Source organism: Rousettus aegyptiacus, unplaced genomic scaffold, assembly GCF_014176215.1.
Source record: "Rousettus aegyptiacus isolate mRouAeg1 unplaced genomic scaffold, mRouAeg1.p scaffold_m13_p_7, whole genome shotgun sequence".
In the NCBI taxonomy this organism is placed as follows: Eukaryota; Metazoa; Chordata; class Mammalia; order Chiroptera; family Pteropodidae; genus Rousettus; species Rousettus aegyptiacus.
This window is the reverse complement of record NW_023416310.1, coordinates 22220379-22236489: the sequence shown is the minus strand read 5'-3', so window position 1 is coordinate 22236489 and position 16111 is coordinate 22220379. Positions and strand designations below refer to the sequence as shown.

At 33.2% G+C, this 16111-nt stretch overlaps 1 protein-coding gene across 6 annotated transcripts in view; it reads left to right on the top strand.

Moving 5' to 3' along the window:
* ATL2 (atlastin GTPase 2) overlaps positions 1–16111 on the top strand; it is a 43138-nt gene that overhangs the window by 14642 nt on the left and 12385 nt on the right. For 4 of the 6 annotated variants that reach the window (XM_016162524.2, XM_016162525.2, XM_016162523.2 and 1 more), the window contains exons 2-4: positions 1665–1909; positions 13507–13641; positions 13901–14005. In XM_016162524.2, the coding sequence (XP_016018010.1) occupies positions 1665–1909; positions 13507–13641; positions 13901–14005 (485 nt within the window). The remainder of the gene's footprint in view (positions 1–1664; positions 1910–13506; positions 13642–13900; positions 14006–16111) is intronic. The other 2 variants (XM_036224382.1, XM_036224381.1) reach the window with 1 other exon arrangement.

Sequence of the window (16111 nt, the reverse complement as noted above, 5' to 3'; positions counted from 1 at the left end):
TATCCATAGTTGTTACTGTCAAATTTTCCTTGTTGATGCTCTAAAACTGTGACCAACAAATGCCAGAAAAAATTTTTCTTCAATGATTCCTTGCTTTTCCACTTGTAAAGTGCTCTGTTGTTGAAGTACTTTGAGTGAAATTCTGACCATTAGGTCAAGTTTGCTTTGAAATTATGTATTGCTCTTTCTTTATTGGCTTTACTGATGCATTTACTTTTTTTGTGCATTCAAATGGTGTACCTGGCTATATATCTGTATACCATTGGAAGAGGCGGTGATAATATTCTCTTGAATTAAATATTGATTGCTTTCCTTTAAAAGATTCTCTCTTGTAATTGCTCTTTAGATTGTATTTGTCACCATTTGTAGCACAGTTTGAAGTAGTGTTGGTTTTGCTCCGCATAGTTAAAAGTGCCTTGTGATATAGAGGCAAAGTCTTTTCAAATCAAATAAGCTAGATTTTTTTTCTGTAAAGAGATTTAAAATGTATTAATATGGTTATGTAATCTTTGAGAATAGTGGTTTTGTGGATAAGGTATTATTGCACTGTTGACTAATGTGCCACTCCTCAGTGAACCAGCTGTCTCCTGGAAAAGACAGGAACTATCATTGCAATGAACAAAGTAGATACTATATGTTCCTTAGATTAGAAACTGACACTTAGTAGACAGGCTCAAGGAATCAGTCTCTTAAAAATGTTGATGTGGAGAGAATAAGTTCCCCAGGAATAACTTGTTGCTACATGGGATCAAGCAAGGAAGAAAGCCAGATATGTTACATAGCCTCTAAAATTAGCTATTAGTTTTTTTTTTTTTAACAGAAATTTCAACTTTAGGAATTTGTCTCTGCTGTTACATGTTCTACAGGTATCACTATTTAGTAAGGTTCTTCTATAAATATTACCTTCTGGTGTGCTGGGTGAACAAAGGAAGGGTTTCTGTAGCTGTTTGGGGAGCTATGTAATTTTTAAGTGGTAGCTATGGTGTTTGGTGATAAAGAGCCCCAGAGGCAGGTGAAACTCTAAGCTATAACTACCTTCCTCACTGACCATTCTTGTATCTTCCACTAAAACACTAATCCTGTGCTTTGCTTTAATATGAGAAGCTGTACCATTGGTTACTCTTATTAAATTAGAGACTTGTTAGCTTTATCATAAGTATCATTTTTGGAGACTTCTTAGGGCCTTAACATAGCTCTTTAAATTTCAGAATGAAAAATGTCTACATTTCAAATATATGTTTTAATCTTTGTAACTTGGAATAATTTCCAGGTCATGCCTACAAGGAAAATTGGAATCTGAATTATTAGATGAAATTGATCCTCCCCCCACCTCCAACTTGTTTCTGTGTGCATACACTAGCATAATAATTGGCCCATACTAAGCACTTGTTTACAGCTACTGTTCATAGTTCTTAAAGACTTAATTGAGATAGAGGCTATATTTAGTATTGCCGCTTATCTGTTTATCTAGTGGGAAATTGTACTGATATTCTTGGTCCTATTACAGAGGGAATGAGAAATCCAATATATACTTGAACAGTGCTTGGGGGTCTGGGCGTGGGGTGGGAAGTTTTTTGAAATTTTGCTTTAGTCGTGATCCTTTAGGAAAAGTTTATAATGCAGGAATTAAAGTAATGAGTTTCTCTCTCTTTTTTAAATCCTAGGTGAGAATTATGAAGATGATGACCTAGTAAACTCTGATGAGGTTATGAAGAAACCATGTCCAGTACAGATTGTTCTTGCTCATGAAGATGACCATAACTTTGAGCTCGATGAAGAAGCTTTGGAGCAGATATTGCTACAGGAGCACATTCGCGATCTTAACATAGTAGTGGTATCCGTGGCAGGAGCTTTTCGTAAAGGGAAATCATTTCTACTGGACTTCATGCTTAGATATATGTATAACAAGGTGAATAGTGTCTTTTAAATTGAACCCAGTTAAAAACAACCAACCAACCTTATTTTAAAACATAGACAAAAAACAATAAGAGCTATTTTTTTAATTAAAAAAATTTTTAATTTTTTGTTTTTTTAAAAAAATTTCTTGATAAGACTTCTAAGTTAAGACAGTAAGTTTTTTTGAGCTCTTGATTCTTCTTCATCTTCATAATTCCTTTTTGCATATAGTACATATTGATACATATGATTGAGCATCTATATTTCAAGCATTGTAGTTCTAATCCAAGATGTCTGAGTATACTCTAAAGTCTCTGAAGTACTATTTATCTCTCCCTTTCTGTTATTTCCTCATACCTTCCCCTTGATCACTTTTGCAACCATAGGTGAAGTAGGCTGCTTGAGAGCCCTTCATGAAAGTATATCTGTGCACCTCAATTAAGTCACCTTCAGTGACTCTTAATTTTTGAAATAAATCATTACCAGTTCCTTATAGTGGCTTCCATGGCTTTCCATGTTAGCCTCATTTCTTGGCTTCGTCAGGTATATGGTAGTTTTTGTAGTTCCTTGAACGTGTCTTATTTCTCAAACATTGCTGTATCCTTGGCTAATATTTTCATAGGAGGCCTTTCTCAATGTCTAAGACTATGTTATGTCCTTATCCCAACTCTCATGGCACAGGTTATATGTTTCATTGGTGCTCCTTTTTTTTTGTTTTTTGTTTTTGACACAACTTTAGTCACTTATTTTTTGTCTGGCTATTTTAACCTCTGTCAGAAGTGGGCCTTATCTTGATTATCATATCTCCTGCACCTAGCATAATAATTGGCCCATACTAAGCACTTATTTTCTATTTTGGTCAATGAACCTTCCTCTTTTAATGTAATTATTATTTCCCTCGCCCTCCCTGATTTTGACTTTTTCCCCTTGAAAAAAGCAAAAAAATTTTTCACTTGAATCAGAATGTTTTTCTAACGGTTAAAAGTTAGGCCGAGGGAATAGGAGTTTGATAGGGACCAAGAAGGAATTGGAAATTTGGAGTGGAGCCACATAATGGGAATGGCTTTACAGGGGGCTTTGGACATTTAGAAGCCACATGAAGATGCTAGAACTAACACTCTGACAGAATTATGTAATTGTCTAAATATCTGTCAGGGTGCTCACCTTTATGAGTTCTATGTAAACCTGTAACTAGGTATGATCTGCCTTGAGTTAAGTAGTAAGGTAAACATTTCCAGTTGTTTTTCTAGGACGCTTTTCATAAAGTTCTTTTCATAGGGATCTTTTTAGGAGTGTCCCAGTATGTCTGAGTATTATTAAGAATATAGTTCATATTAAAGAACACTATTTTACGTATATTGGAAATTGAGAAAGATACAGTATTTTAAAGTTTTTCCATTACATTTTATTTTTTCTCCCAGAGTTTCACATCTGAAATAGAGACATATATAGGCATTTTCTTTTAAAAGAACACTGTACATTTAAAGGTGATGAAGAATTCTTGTATTTTGAGGTTTTGACTCCTTAAGTTAGTTTGTGTGTATTGTATCTATCTGTGTCTGACCTGTTCACTGCAAATGTGTATTTGATTCCAAGTAGGTCACAGAGAGTAGAATGTTAAAAGGAGAAAGAAGCTCGTCTCACTTGTCTAGCAATGACAGATAAGTTTCACCTCAAGTAGGATTTTTGATTCCATCTCTGATCAATTAGTAGTGGCTTTTCAAAGATGGATAGCAGCCCACATATGTGTCATGTATTTGAACTCTGAGCTACCAGAATTCCTCCTCTCCTGGAGGGAGACACTGAAGTCACAGAAAAGTTATGAGGGCCTGAGTGAGGTTACATACCTAGTTAGTAGCTTCTAGGGTGAAATATCTTTATTAATTTTCACTCATAAGGTTTCCAAATAGAATTTCTGATGTAAGTAATTTAATGTTAATTCTCTTAATTTAAAATTGCATTAAATAATATCTGATTTTGCGGATAAAATGCCTCTACTTTTTGGGGGATAACATGTTTCTACTGAGTAATAGGTCATGTTCTTCCTGGGAGATGAAAGAAGAAATAACAGTGGGATAGTTTTGAATTTATTTCATTAACTTATATGCCTGCAAAGGTGGGATGCTAGCTGAAGAAGGTAGGCAATAATATATGTGGTCTTTTGTGACTGGTTTCTTTCACTTAGCATAATGTTTTAAAGGTTCATTTATGTTGTAGCATTATTGGTACTTCATTCTTTTTTAAAGACAATAATATTCTATTGTTTAGATATGTCCAATTTTATTTATTCATTAGTTAATGGACATAGAGGTTGTTTCCACCTTTCAGATTGTGAGTAATGCTATAATTATATTAATATGTATAATGTATTACTAATTTTATATAATAATACATTGACATAAATAATAATATTAGGTAAAGTTCCAGCTTCATTCTTTGTATGTGCCTCTTCAGGTGTCCCAGCACCATTTGTTGGGAAGACTTTTCTTTCCCTGTTGAATGGTCTTGGCACCCTCATTGAAAATTAGCTGATCATAGGTACACGAATTTATTTCTGGGCTCTCAATTCTGTTTCAGTGATCTCTGTATGTCTATTCTTATATCAGTACTTATACTGTCTTGATTACTGTTACTTGTAGTCAATTTTCAAATCAGGAAGCGAGAGTCCTCTTATTTTGTTCTTCCTTTTCAGGATTGTCTTTTCTAGGTCCCTTGCAGTTTAATATGAATATAAGATTTACCTTGTCAGTTTCTATGGGAAGTTAACTGAGATTTTGTTGGTGATTGGGTTGAATCTGAAAGTTCAATTTGAGTAGTATTGCCATATTAATTTTAAGTGCCCTAATCCATGAACATGAGATGCTTTCCTATTTATTTAGATGTTTAATTTCTCTCAGAAATGTTTTATAGTTTGCAGAGTCTGTTTAACACTTTTGTTAAATTTATTTTTTATGCTATTATAAATGAAGTTTTTAAAGTTTTATTTTCATATTATTCATTGCAAGTCTACAGAAATACAATTGATTTAAAATTTTTCCATTTGATTTTTGTGTATTCATCTTGTATCTCCCAGTCTTGCTCAACTTATTTATTAGTTCCAGTAGTTTTTTAGTGGGTTTTTTAGTTTTCTATATACAAGATCATGTCATCTGTAAATATAGTTTCACTTCTTTTCCAATCTGATTGATTTAAAATTTTTCCATTAGTTTTTTAGTGGGTTTTTTGTTTTCTATATACAAGATCATGTCATCTGTAAATAGAGATAGTTTCACTTCTTTTCCAATCTGAGAACCTTTTATCTTTCTTTCTCAGCTAATTGTTCTGGCTAGAACTTACAGTATAGTGTTTAGTAAAAGTGATAAGAGTGGGCATCTTTTTTCCTAATGTTTAGGGAGACAAAATCTTGGTACTCATTACTATGTATGATGTTAGCTATAGGATTTCTTTTGTAGATTTTTAAAAATTCTACAAATTTTAACTTCTGGAAGTTCCTCTCTATTCCTGGTCTGCTATGAGATTTTTTTTAAAAATTTTATTTATTTTTATTTTTATATATTTTTAATCATGAATGGATGTTGAATTTTGTAAAATGCTTTTTTTTTTACATCATTTGACAAGATCATGTGATTTTTTTTAGCTGGTTGATGTGCTGGATTACTGTATTAATTTTTTGAATATTGAGTCTGCCCTGCATCCCTGGAATAAATCACACTTAGTTGTGGTGTATAATTCTTTTCATATGTTGTTGGTTTCAATTTGCTAATTTTGTTGAGTAATTTTGCATCTTTGTTCATGAGATACGTTGGTCTATAGTTTTTCTTACTTGTAATGTCCTTTAGCTGATTTTGATATTAGGATAATGCCAGCCTTACAGAACAAGTTAGGAAGTGTTCCCTCTGCTTCTATTTCCTGGAAGAAATTATAGAGAAATTGTGTTATTTCTTCCCTAAATATTTGGTAGACTTTATGAGTGAAGCTCTCTGGTCTTGGTTACCATTTTTAGAAGATTATTAATGATTAAATTTCTTTAGTAGATATAAGCCTATTCAGATGATCTATTTTGTGTGTGTGTGATATTGGTGGTTTGTCTTTCAACTAAGTTACCAAAATCACAGACATAGAGTTGTTTATCTCTTTGATGTCATGGAATTAGTTTGGACTCTTTTTTGATTTCTGATATTTTTATTAGTTTGTTTTTTCTCTCTCTCAAATCAATATTATTGATCTTTTCAAAGGATCAGCTTTTGATTTCATTGATTTTTTTTTTCTGTTGATATCCTGTTTTCTTCTTTTCAGTTTTATTGGCTTCTCTAATTTTATTCTGCTTGCTTTATGTTATATTGCTCTTTTTTTTTCTAGTTTCCTAAGGTGGAAATTTGGGTGATTGGTTTTAGATCTTTCCTGATGTGTGTACCCAGTGCTATAAATTTCTCTCTAAGCATTACTTTTGCTGCATTTTATACATTTTCATAAGTTTTATTTTTGTTTTGTTTTAGTTCAAAGTATTTAAAAATATTTCTCTTGAGGCTTCTTCTTTGACCCATTTGTTATTTAGAAGTGTATTGTTTAAACTTCAATTACTTGGGGTTTTCCAGCCCCAATTTATTTCCAGCCACAATATTATCGGTTTCTAGTTTAATTCTATAGTGATCTGAGAGAATAGTTCATATAACCTGTTCCTTTAAATTTGTTTTAAGGCCCATTCACCTATTTTGGTGAATATTCTGTGAGAATTTGAGAATGTTCTGCAGTAGGATGAAATATTCTGTAATTCCAATTAAATTCATTTGATTGCTGGTGGTGTTCAGTTCAACTGTATACTTACTGATTTTCCAACTGTTTGGGTCAGTTACTGATTGAGAAGTATTGAAGTCTACAAGTATAGTGGATTTGTCTATTTCTCCTTGTAGTTTAGTTTTTGCCTCACATATTTTGATGCTTTGTTGTTAGGTGCATATACATTAAGGATTGTTAAGTTTTTTTTTTTAAGAATTGACTCCATTATCATATGTAAGATCACTCTTTATCCTGATAATTTCTTTGTTCTGAAGTCAGCTCTGGTTGAATTTAATATAGCAACTCTAGCTTTCATTTGATTAGTGGTTGCATGGTACACCTTCCTCCATTTTGTTTCTTTAAAGCTATCTGTCTTTATATTTAAACTTTTTTTGGTAGACAACAAATAGTTGGGTCTTCTTTTAAAATTCATTTTAATAGTTTATGTCTTTTAAGTGGTTTATTTAGATCATGCACATCTAAAGTGATATAGTTGGATTAATATCTCACATTTGCAACTATTTTGTTTGTTGTACTTTTTGTTTCCTTTTTTAGCTTCTCTTTTTCTGTCTTTATTAGCTTTACTTGAGCATTTTACATGATTTCATTGTCTATCCTCTCTTAGAATATCTGTTATACTTCTTTAAAAAATTGTTTTTAGTAGTTGCTTGGAGTTTGCAATATACATTTACAGCTAATCTAATTTTACTTTAGAATAATACTACTCTAAAATACTAGCTCAGGTGCCTTATGACAGAGTATTCCCAATGCCTTCTTTCTGTCCTTTATAACATTGCTGTAGCTGATTTCCCTTATCTGTATATGTGATCACCCAATACATTGTCACTATTAGTACTTTGAACACACAGTTGTCTCTTCAGTCAATTAAGAATAAGAAGGATAAAAGGTTTTATTTTACCTTCTTAGTCTTTCTCTGGCACTCTTGTTACATATATATGTCTGCATTTCTGGCCTATATTATTTTCTTTCCCTTTGAGGTCATTTAACATTTCTTGCAAAGATGTATGTACTGGCGACAACCTCCCTCAGCTTTTGTCAGAGGAAGTCTTTATTTCAGTTCCTTCACTTTTATAGGATAACTTCGCTGGATACAGAATTTTAGGTTGCTGGCATTTTTTCTTTCAGCACTTGAAATGTTTTGCTTCACTCTCTTCTCATTTGTGTGGTTTTTGATGGGAGTCCAGAGTAATTTTTATCTTTGTTCCTCTATAGGTAAAGTGTTTTTCGTCTCACGTTTCTTTCGGGATTCCTTTTGTCTTTGTTATTTTGAAGCTAGACTGATATGCCTGGTGTAGATATTTTGGTATTTATACCATTTGGTGTTTTCTGACCTTTTTTCAGCCATTATTACATTTGATGTTTCTTTTATTCCTTCTCTTATTTTCATTATACCAATATTATGCCTTTTGTGATTGTCCCACAGTTCTTGGATGATCTGTTATTCTTAATCTTTTTTTCTCTATGCATTTCATTTTGGGAAGTTTTTATTTCTATGTCCTCAAGTTCTTTGTTTCTTTCTTGGTTGTGTCCAGTCTGTGAATAAGTGCATCACAGGGATTCTTTATTTCTATTACAGTGTTTTCGATATCTGGCATTTTCTTTTGAGTCTTTCTTAGAATTTCCATAGCTCAGTTATAACAACTATTTTTGCATGTTGTCTTCTTTTTTTTCCATTAGGATTCTTAATATATTAATCCTAGTTATTTTAAAATTACTATCTGATATTTCAAAATCTATGTCTCATCTGAGTCTTTACCGATGCTACCTTATCTCATTAGTCTGTTTTTTTTTTCTTCTTCTCGGCATGGCTTATAATTTTTTTGTTGAAAGCTAGACATGAGCTATCAGTTAATAGGAACTGAAGAATTAGGCTTTAAATGTGAAGTTTTATGTTCATCTAGCTAGGAGGTGAGTTGTGTTTAATGTTTTCTGTAGCTGTAGGTTCCAGAGACTTCAGTTTCCTCTCCTTCCCCCATTGTCTTTGGGTTTCTTAAAGAAACCTTTAAATATCATCTGTGTCTTGCAGCTTTCTCAGTTGTAATCCACTGTCATTATATTGGAGCCCTGTTGATGTGGTGGTAAGGTGTGGAGGATAGGAAGCATTTTATCATTTTATGGTTAAATCTTAGTTTTTAAAGTGGTCCTGAGTCCCTGGACAATGACCTTCAGAAGTGTTCCTTAGCTATTTTTTTCCCTTCCCTTTACATGAGATAGACAGGCTAGAAGGGGCTGGAGTTGCCCTTTCCCAGGGTCAGATAAAGCTCGGGTAAGGTAGTCTACCTTGGAGGAAGGCCTTTATTATTGAGACTGCTGTGGGTGTATGTAATTCAAAGTGGTTACTTTTCCCTGGGTGTATTTAAAGATGGTTACTGTTCCCCACCCCTTGCCAGAGAAATTTTATCATATATTTCTCTGAGAAACTTGGGGAGGGACATTCTAAAGGTAAAACTCAGGAAAGTGGAGGTCTGCTAAGACTGAGCCTCCAGGAGTTCTTAACTATTAAGCTAGTCCCTCAGCTTCCAGCAATTTGTCCAGTTTACCATTAAAATGTTCCTTACAATTGGTCTAGTAGTTTCCGTTCCTGGTAAATTGACCTCAGCTTGTGATTCTTTGTATTCTTCTCTCTCTCCAGATTTTGGGGTGATAGTTTATGCAGTAACCTCAATTTTCTGATTTAAGAAAGAAAAGTCATTCGTTTTCAGTTCAGCTTTTTTCTTGTGAGGAAGAATGTGATGACTTGGATTTTTTACATGGGATAATTGAAGCTGTAAGTCCAGTGGAAGATTATAAAGTCAAATCGCCATGTCAAGCCTTAATTAAATAACTAGAATTGTTTCCCCTTTCTCTTAGCACTCAACTATACTTTTTGAGAAAGATCGTAGTTAAAAATGCATAACAAAGTTTACTATTTTAGCCATTTTTAAATGTATAGTTTAGTAGAATTAAGTACATTCATGTTATTGTGCAACCATTACCACCAATTTATCTCCTTAACTTTTTCATATTTCCAAACTGAAACTCTGTACCCATTAAACTCCCTATTACCCTCTTCTCCCAGTCCCTAGAAGTCACCATTCTACTTTCTGTCTCTGTGAGTTTGAGTAGGTACCCGTTATAAGGAGAATCATATAATATTTGTTATTTTATGTCTGGCTTATTTCTCTTAGTAATGTCTGCAAGTCAAGGACATCTTTTAACCAGAACCCTTTAAAATTATTTGTTTTCAGTGTGTCCCTAAATTGATAGAGTTGTCCTTTGAGTTTGTGACTTGAGTTAGTCATAATACCATCTATTTGTCTAGCCCCCAAAGAGAGGAGTTGGATATGGGGGTCTAATGTTTCTTAATTTTTTTCTGGGACTCAGCAGGGTTTTTACATAGTCAGATGAAAATACTAAATTATGCTTGGTGGTCAGAGTATGTATACTACTCATTCTATCCATGAATTAGGGCGTCGAGTGTTAATAATCTACCTCCTGAGTTAGGTACTAGTTTGATATAGGTTAAGAGTTTCATCTGTGGTATTTTTGTGGGGAATGCCTTACAATTGTGAAGGGTATCCTTTTTTATTGTACTGTTACTTGGATCTTTAATTTCAAACTTTTTGGTTTTTTTCCTCCTGGCTGTGGTGAGTTATTATGGCTTCTGGATGGGCCTTTATTCTTCTAACCTGCCTGTTGTTGACGGTCAGGTCCGCAAGCAGAAGGAGCTCTGTGTGCTTTGATACATATAGACCTGTGGCTGGACCACCAGCTCTGTTTAAAGTTTACTTAGCTCTTCTTTCACTTTGTTGATAGGGAATGTTATCTTTCTTATGGCAAAATAAGAGCTTGTATCTTACTATTTAGAGTAGGTAGGAGTTCTTTATTGTTGGTAATTTTATTACATTGGTAAGCTTATGTTTATTCTCTATATAATATTTGACTACATTTACAGTTCAGGTGTTTTCAGATTGCCTTTTGCAATTGAGATTTGTTCTGTAAGAATCTTCTTTGTCCCTTTTTATTTTCTTGGGGGGATAGGGTTATTTTTGGAATTTCAATATTTAAGGCTTTTTTTTTGGTCCCCACAGTAGGAAATGGGACCAGATTACTGTTTTTCAAGTCTAGATTTACTTTTACTTATGACAGCAAATAGTATCTGTTACAGTGAGACTGCTTCTAGAATTCACTAGACTGCCCCTTGAGGGCCAGATTGTTTGTTCTTGTTCATGGCTATATCCTTAGAGCCTAGAACAGTAACATGGTAGGTCTTCAATAGATATTTGTTAAATGCAAATGTATTTTATGACAATTATCAGTGTTCATTATATTAGAGAAATAGGAAACTTCTTCAGGTTTTGAAATATCAAAACTTGTTAGTTTTGATCATCTCAGTTCTCTGATTTACCGTTTCATTGTTTTATTGACTAATCAATTTAGTGTTTTTTAAACATTCTTATTAAAGGATAGACTAAGAAGAGATGATAATATAGTCAGGAGAGTTTTTAAAAAATGATATACCTGTTCTTTTTAAAGTTTCTTTTGGAGAGAGGAGGTTAACAAATGTGCTTGCCTATGATTTCAGTCATCTATACTTTTTAAAGTTTATTTTTACTGTCTTGTCCATGTAATTGTATTATTTTTAGGAATAATAAAAGGGTCATATTTTTTTCCCATATCTTACCCATGCTCAAAAAGGAACACAGTGAAGTTTAAGAATGAAAATTCTAAAGGTATTCATTTATTGAACAAGTATTTTGAGTACCTACTGAAAGCCAGGCACTATGTTTTGAGAAAACAAAACAATAAAACAGTTTCCTTCTTCATGGAACTTATGGGGAGTTAGAGAAACAAGATAAATAGGTAAAATATAGAATAAAAGCATTTCTCTAACAGGGTAGATTTAAAAAAAATTATTTGTGTAGCGGTGGACCTTTTAATAATCAGTTCATTAAATACCACTTTTGACATTGTTGGGGAATGAAATGCCACATGTGAGAGGCTGGAACAGGGCAAGGCACTTCGGTAGGAGCAGGTCAGTAAGTGAAGATGGAGTTCATAGCCACAAGAACTGCAATGCAAAGCTATATAAAAATAACCACCTGCAGTGTTAGTAATAGGCTTTAAGATTTCAGAAAAGATGGAGTTTCTTGACTGCCTGCTCAGTCTAAGCAGAGAACAGGGGTGGAACAAAGGTATAGATATTGATATGCTAATCATATCTATTGAGGAATAGGGTTTGGTATGGTAGAAACAGTAAGTGGTGTGTGGGCGTGTGCTGGAGAGACTTATGTGGATTATCAGGGGCAGAGATAGAAAAAGTAAATTAAAGGTGGATTATATGTAACAGATCTTTAGATAGTCCTATAGGTAATGGGGAGCCACAGATGACTTTTTAGCAGGATAGTGGCATGATTTGTTTAGAAAATTAAGTCAGTATGGGAAGGAAGGGTTGGAGGGATCTATTGAACATCCAAAATACAGCAGGGGCACGACCACTGTTGGGCTGGTCTCGGGGGTACCATTAATCCTTTGATGCCTGTGAAGTGTGCCTACTGAAAAGTTAAGAGCATCCAAGAGAATTTTGTAATTGATAGGATTGGTAACCTGGAGATGGGTGGTTTGAAGTTTAAGGCTGACTTTCACATTAGGCGATGATCTGGACAACACTTTTTTCCCCCCTTCACCTTATATTTGCTTTTCTTAAATTGTTTCTCCCCTAATATTTTTTTTCCACCCCTAATTTGAGCTTCGTTATCTGTTTTGGGCTACATTTCCAAGCTTATTAGAAGTATTTTTGAAATAAAGGAATTTTCCTGTGGAGTACTTTGAATAAAAAGTATGTAGGCTTTAAGTATGCTAAAGAATAGGGATCTTGATATTTGTGAAAGTTACTCATTTATTATGTCCCAGATTTAATTTCCTAGATAAATTACCTTACGGTATTTTAATTTTTATATTATTTCATAATACTTAATTGTAACCTTGTGGTTTTAGAACATTTCATTATGGAAAATTTTAAACAAAATAGAATAATAGTACAATGAACCCCAGTGTACCTGTCAACATCTTGTTTTATATGTTTTCCTCCCTGCTCTTTGATTCTTTTTTTCTTTCTTTCTTACTTTTCTGTTTTTTTTTGCTGGAATGTTTTTATGCAAATGCCAGACATATCCTTTCGCCATAAATACTTGCATATTTAACAGATAAGGATTCTATTATTTTTTAACACAAGCACAATACCATTATTACCAAAAGATCAACTTTATCCTGATTTAACACCATCTAATATAATACCTATTCTGAGTTCAGGTTCCCTTTTGGTTTTGAAAAAGACTTTTTTATAGTTGAATTGTTTGAATCAGGTTCCAAACAAGTCTTGTTATTTTTAAAGTCGATGTTTTTTAAAGAGAAAATTAAGGCAGTGTGAAAACATTTTAGTATAAGCTATTCTAAGAGCAATGCTGTTTTTGACAGCCATTCTGTCTGGAACTTAGTTTTGCTTATCTGTATAAACGATGTCAAAATAGATGGTATATCTATTTTTTATGATTTCTAAACATTATAGGAAATTTTTCCAACATGGGGAAAAGTAGATGTGAACCCACTTATCTAGAAGCATGAAGAGACATAATATGAGCAGATTTGTCTCTAAGACAAATCACCTCAGATTGGGGACTGCTTTTTTAACTACTTGTGTAATGTTACAATGTATTGTATCTCACTGAATTTACCTTCTTCATCTGCAAAATAAAGAATGGGTGATTTCTTAAATTCCTTTTTTAGTTCTTAATTTTTTGTGTTTTATTCTACGTTTATGCTTGACTTCACCAGGATTCCCAAAGTTGGATTGGTGGAAACAATGAACCTTTGACTGGCTTTACATGGCGAGGTGGTTGCGAAAGAGAAACAACAGGGATACAAGTCTGGAATGAAGTGTTTGTGATCGACAGACCTAATGGAACGAAAGTAAATTTCTGTTTACACTTTTTTTGCTATGTTTTTCTTCCAGTTCTTTCTTGAACTCTTTTCTGGTATTAAAGGTTAAAACAACACAGAACTATTAATGTCTAACTATAATAAATATAGATTCTTATGTGAAAATGTGTGAGATAGTTAACTTAGAGTACTTCTCTTAATTATGGATTTTGGAAGTTTTCATTTTATATTTGATTTCTTTATTATTGGTGGATATTTTACTTAGTATTTTAAACTTTTAAATTCCTAGGTGGCCGTGTTGCTAATGGATACCCAGGGTGCCTTTGATAGCCAGTCAACTATCAAAGACTGTGCAACGGTGTTTGCTCTGAGCACTATGACTAGCTCTGTCCAGGTGAGATGTGAGATGCTGTAGTATGATCAGTTCAGATAAATCTAATACCTTTGCTGTTCCTCAAAATGCCTTTTGATTGAAGAAAGAAAAGGATTAAAATTAGAGCTGTTTACATTTCATACTGGTCATTTACATTTCATGCTTTTTGTTCTCACAATGTGAAATTTCAGACTTTGAGTGTTTACTAAGAAAGCAGTAAATGAATAGCCAGTACCTTTGGTTTTTCATAGTAGTATCTAATGCTTTTTTTTTTTTTTCCTTTAAGGAAAGGTATTATATGTTGTTATTTTTTTTTAAGCAATTTTATTTTTATTTATTTTTAACATTTTATTTTTTATTTTCCTCTTCCCCTTACCCTCGGGTAATTTACATGTTATTCTTAATTAAATTCAATCATGTGGCTGCCAGATACAATAAAGTATAAAGGTTTATCTTTATTTTTGGCTAAACCAACCAACCAGCCAACAAAAAACCCCCACATAGTTTTCTACTTGATCTTTATGACATCTAGTACTTGATTATTTGAATTAATGGAGATAGAGGCATAAGAATTAATTCATATTTAACTAGGGAAACCTAAGCAATGTTTTTATAATAAACTAAGAACTTAAATTACCTGTTTTATTTAGAAAGGGTAAAATTTCTTCTGTTTTTCCCTTATCTTATACCTTATCTAATTGTATTTGGTATTCCATAAAGTTCAGTCTCTTTAGGCTAGGCCATCTCTTTTCTGTATAATTTAGACTAATTGGACTGAGTTAAACCAAATTTCATTTTGTAAATTTCTGAGATCATCTGTGGTTAAATCCTCTGGCTGAAATATGAATTACTAAAGAATGGTGGTTAGGCTCAGCTGGTGATAATGAATCAAGAAGTATATTTGCAAATATAAAAAAAGTATGTGCTCATCCTGACATAAGAAATATTTCTTCTCGGTGGTAGATTATAGGTTATATTGTCACGGTGTCTTGGTTGGAAGTTTTGTACTGCTTACCAGTAATATCTGGAAGATAGACCAATCTGTTAAGTTTCCATTTCCTCCTTTCTCAGTGTGATATGTCTAGCTGTCAGAATGGAAAGAAGTTTTGGATATTATAAGGTAAAAGAGGAGTACTTTTCTGCCTAGCTTCTGTTTATTATAAGGCTGGAATATTTGTCACTATCAACTGAATGATGCTATTGGGGACTCTTAAAGTCTCTTTTCTCCATTTCGTTCTACCTCTTTTTCTCTGCTTTTGCAAAGTGGTAGAACTGCCATTCTCTTAAGGCCACAAGAAGCCACATATTTGTGTTATATTATTACATTATAGCCTTCAGATTAGCTGGCTTGTTGTGGCTTGACTCAAATTATAATGTGGGAGTTCCTTGTCTTAAAACCTGTACCTCGGTATTCTCTTGTTTATTCAACTTTATGATAGTGGTTGGTTTGGACAACCACTTAAGGCCACTCAGCTTTCTTATTTGTAAAATGAGAATTTTACCCATCTTGCCTATATCACACATGGTGGTTGTGTGCAGTCAGAAATGAGCTCTAGATGAGGTAATGTATAAGAAAGTGCTTGGTAAACTGTAATCACAGAGATTAAAATGATTTTTTATTGCTTTCATCTTTGAGGTTACACTTCTCATCTTCCTTACATAAGCTCTCTGATAGATCAGTGATAGATTGATTACTCTTGTCATTTATTTCAACATACAATTATTCAACATCTGTTGAGCACCTCTTAGTACAATGTGGTATGCTAAGTAGTAATGATCTGAAAAAACAAATCGTCTTCGCTCATTGCTATTTGCAACCTGGTTCTGACAACGAAAGTATCTGGACCTCGTTTCTAAAAGTGAAGGTCTATATGGTTAAAAACAGGTTGGTTATGCTTTAAGGTTTTAAGCTTAAATCTAGAGTTTAATCACCTCAGTCATTAATTACTTTTTAAGTACTCAGGAGTTTGTCAGCTGAGAATGTTGTTTCAATTTTGCTGACCTATATTGGCCATACTGTTTATATTCTTGATCTCCAAGTGATTTAGCTAGATTAACACTTATTTGCTGTTAGAACAAATTGTTCTATCTTTGGAATGACCTTATTTTCTTAGACGTAAGTTATTT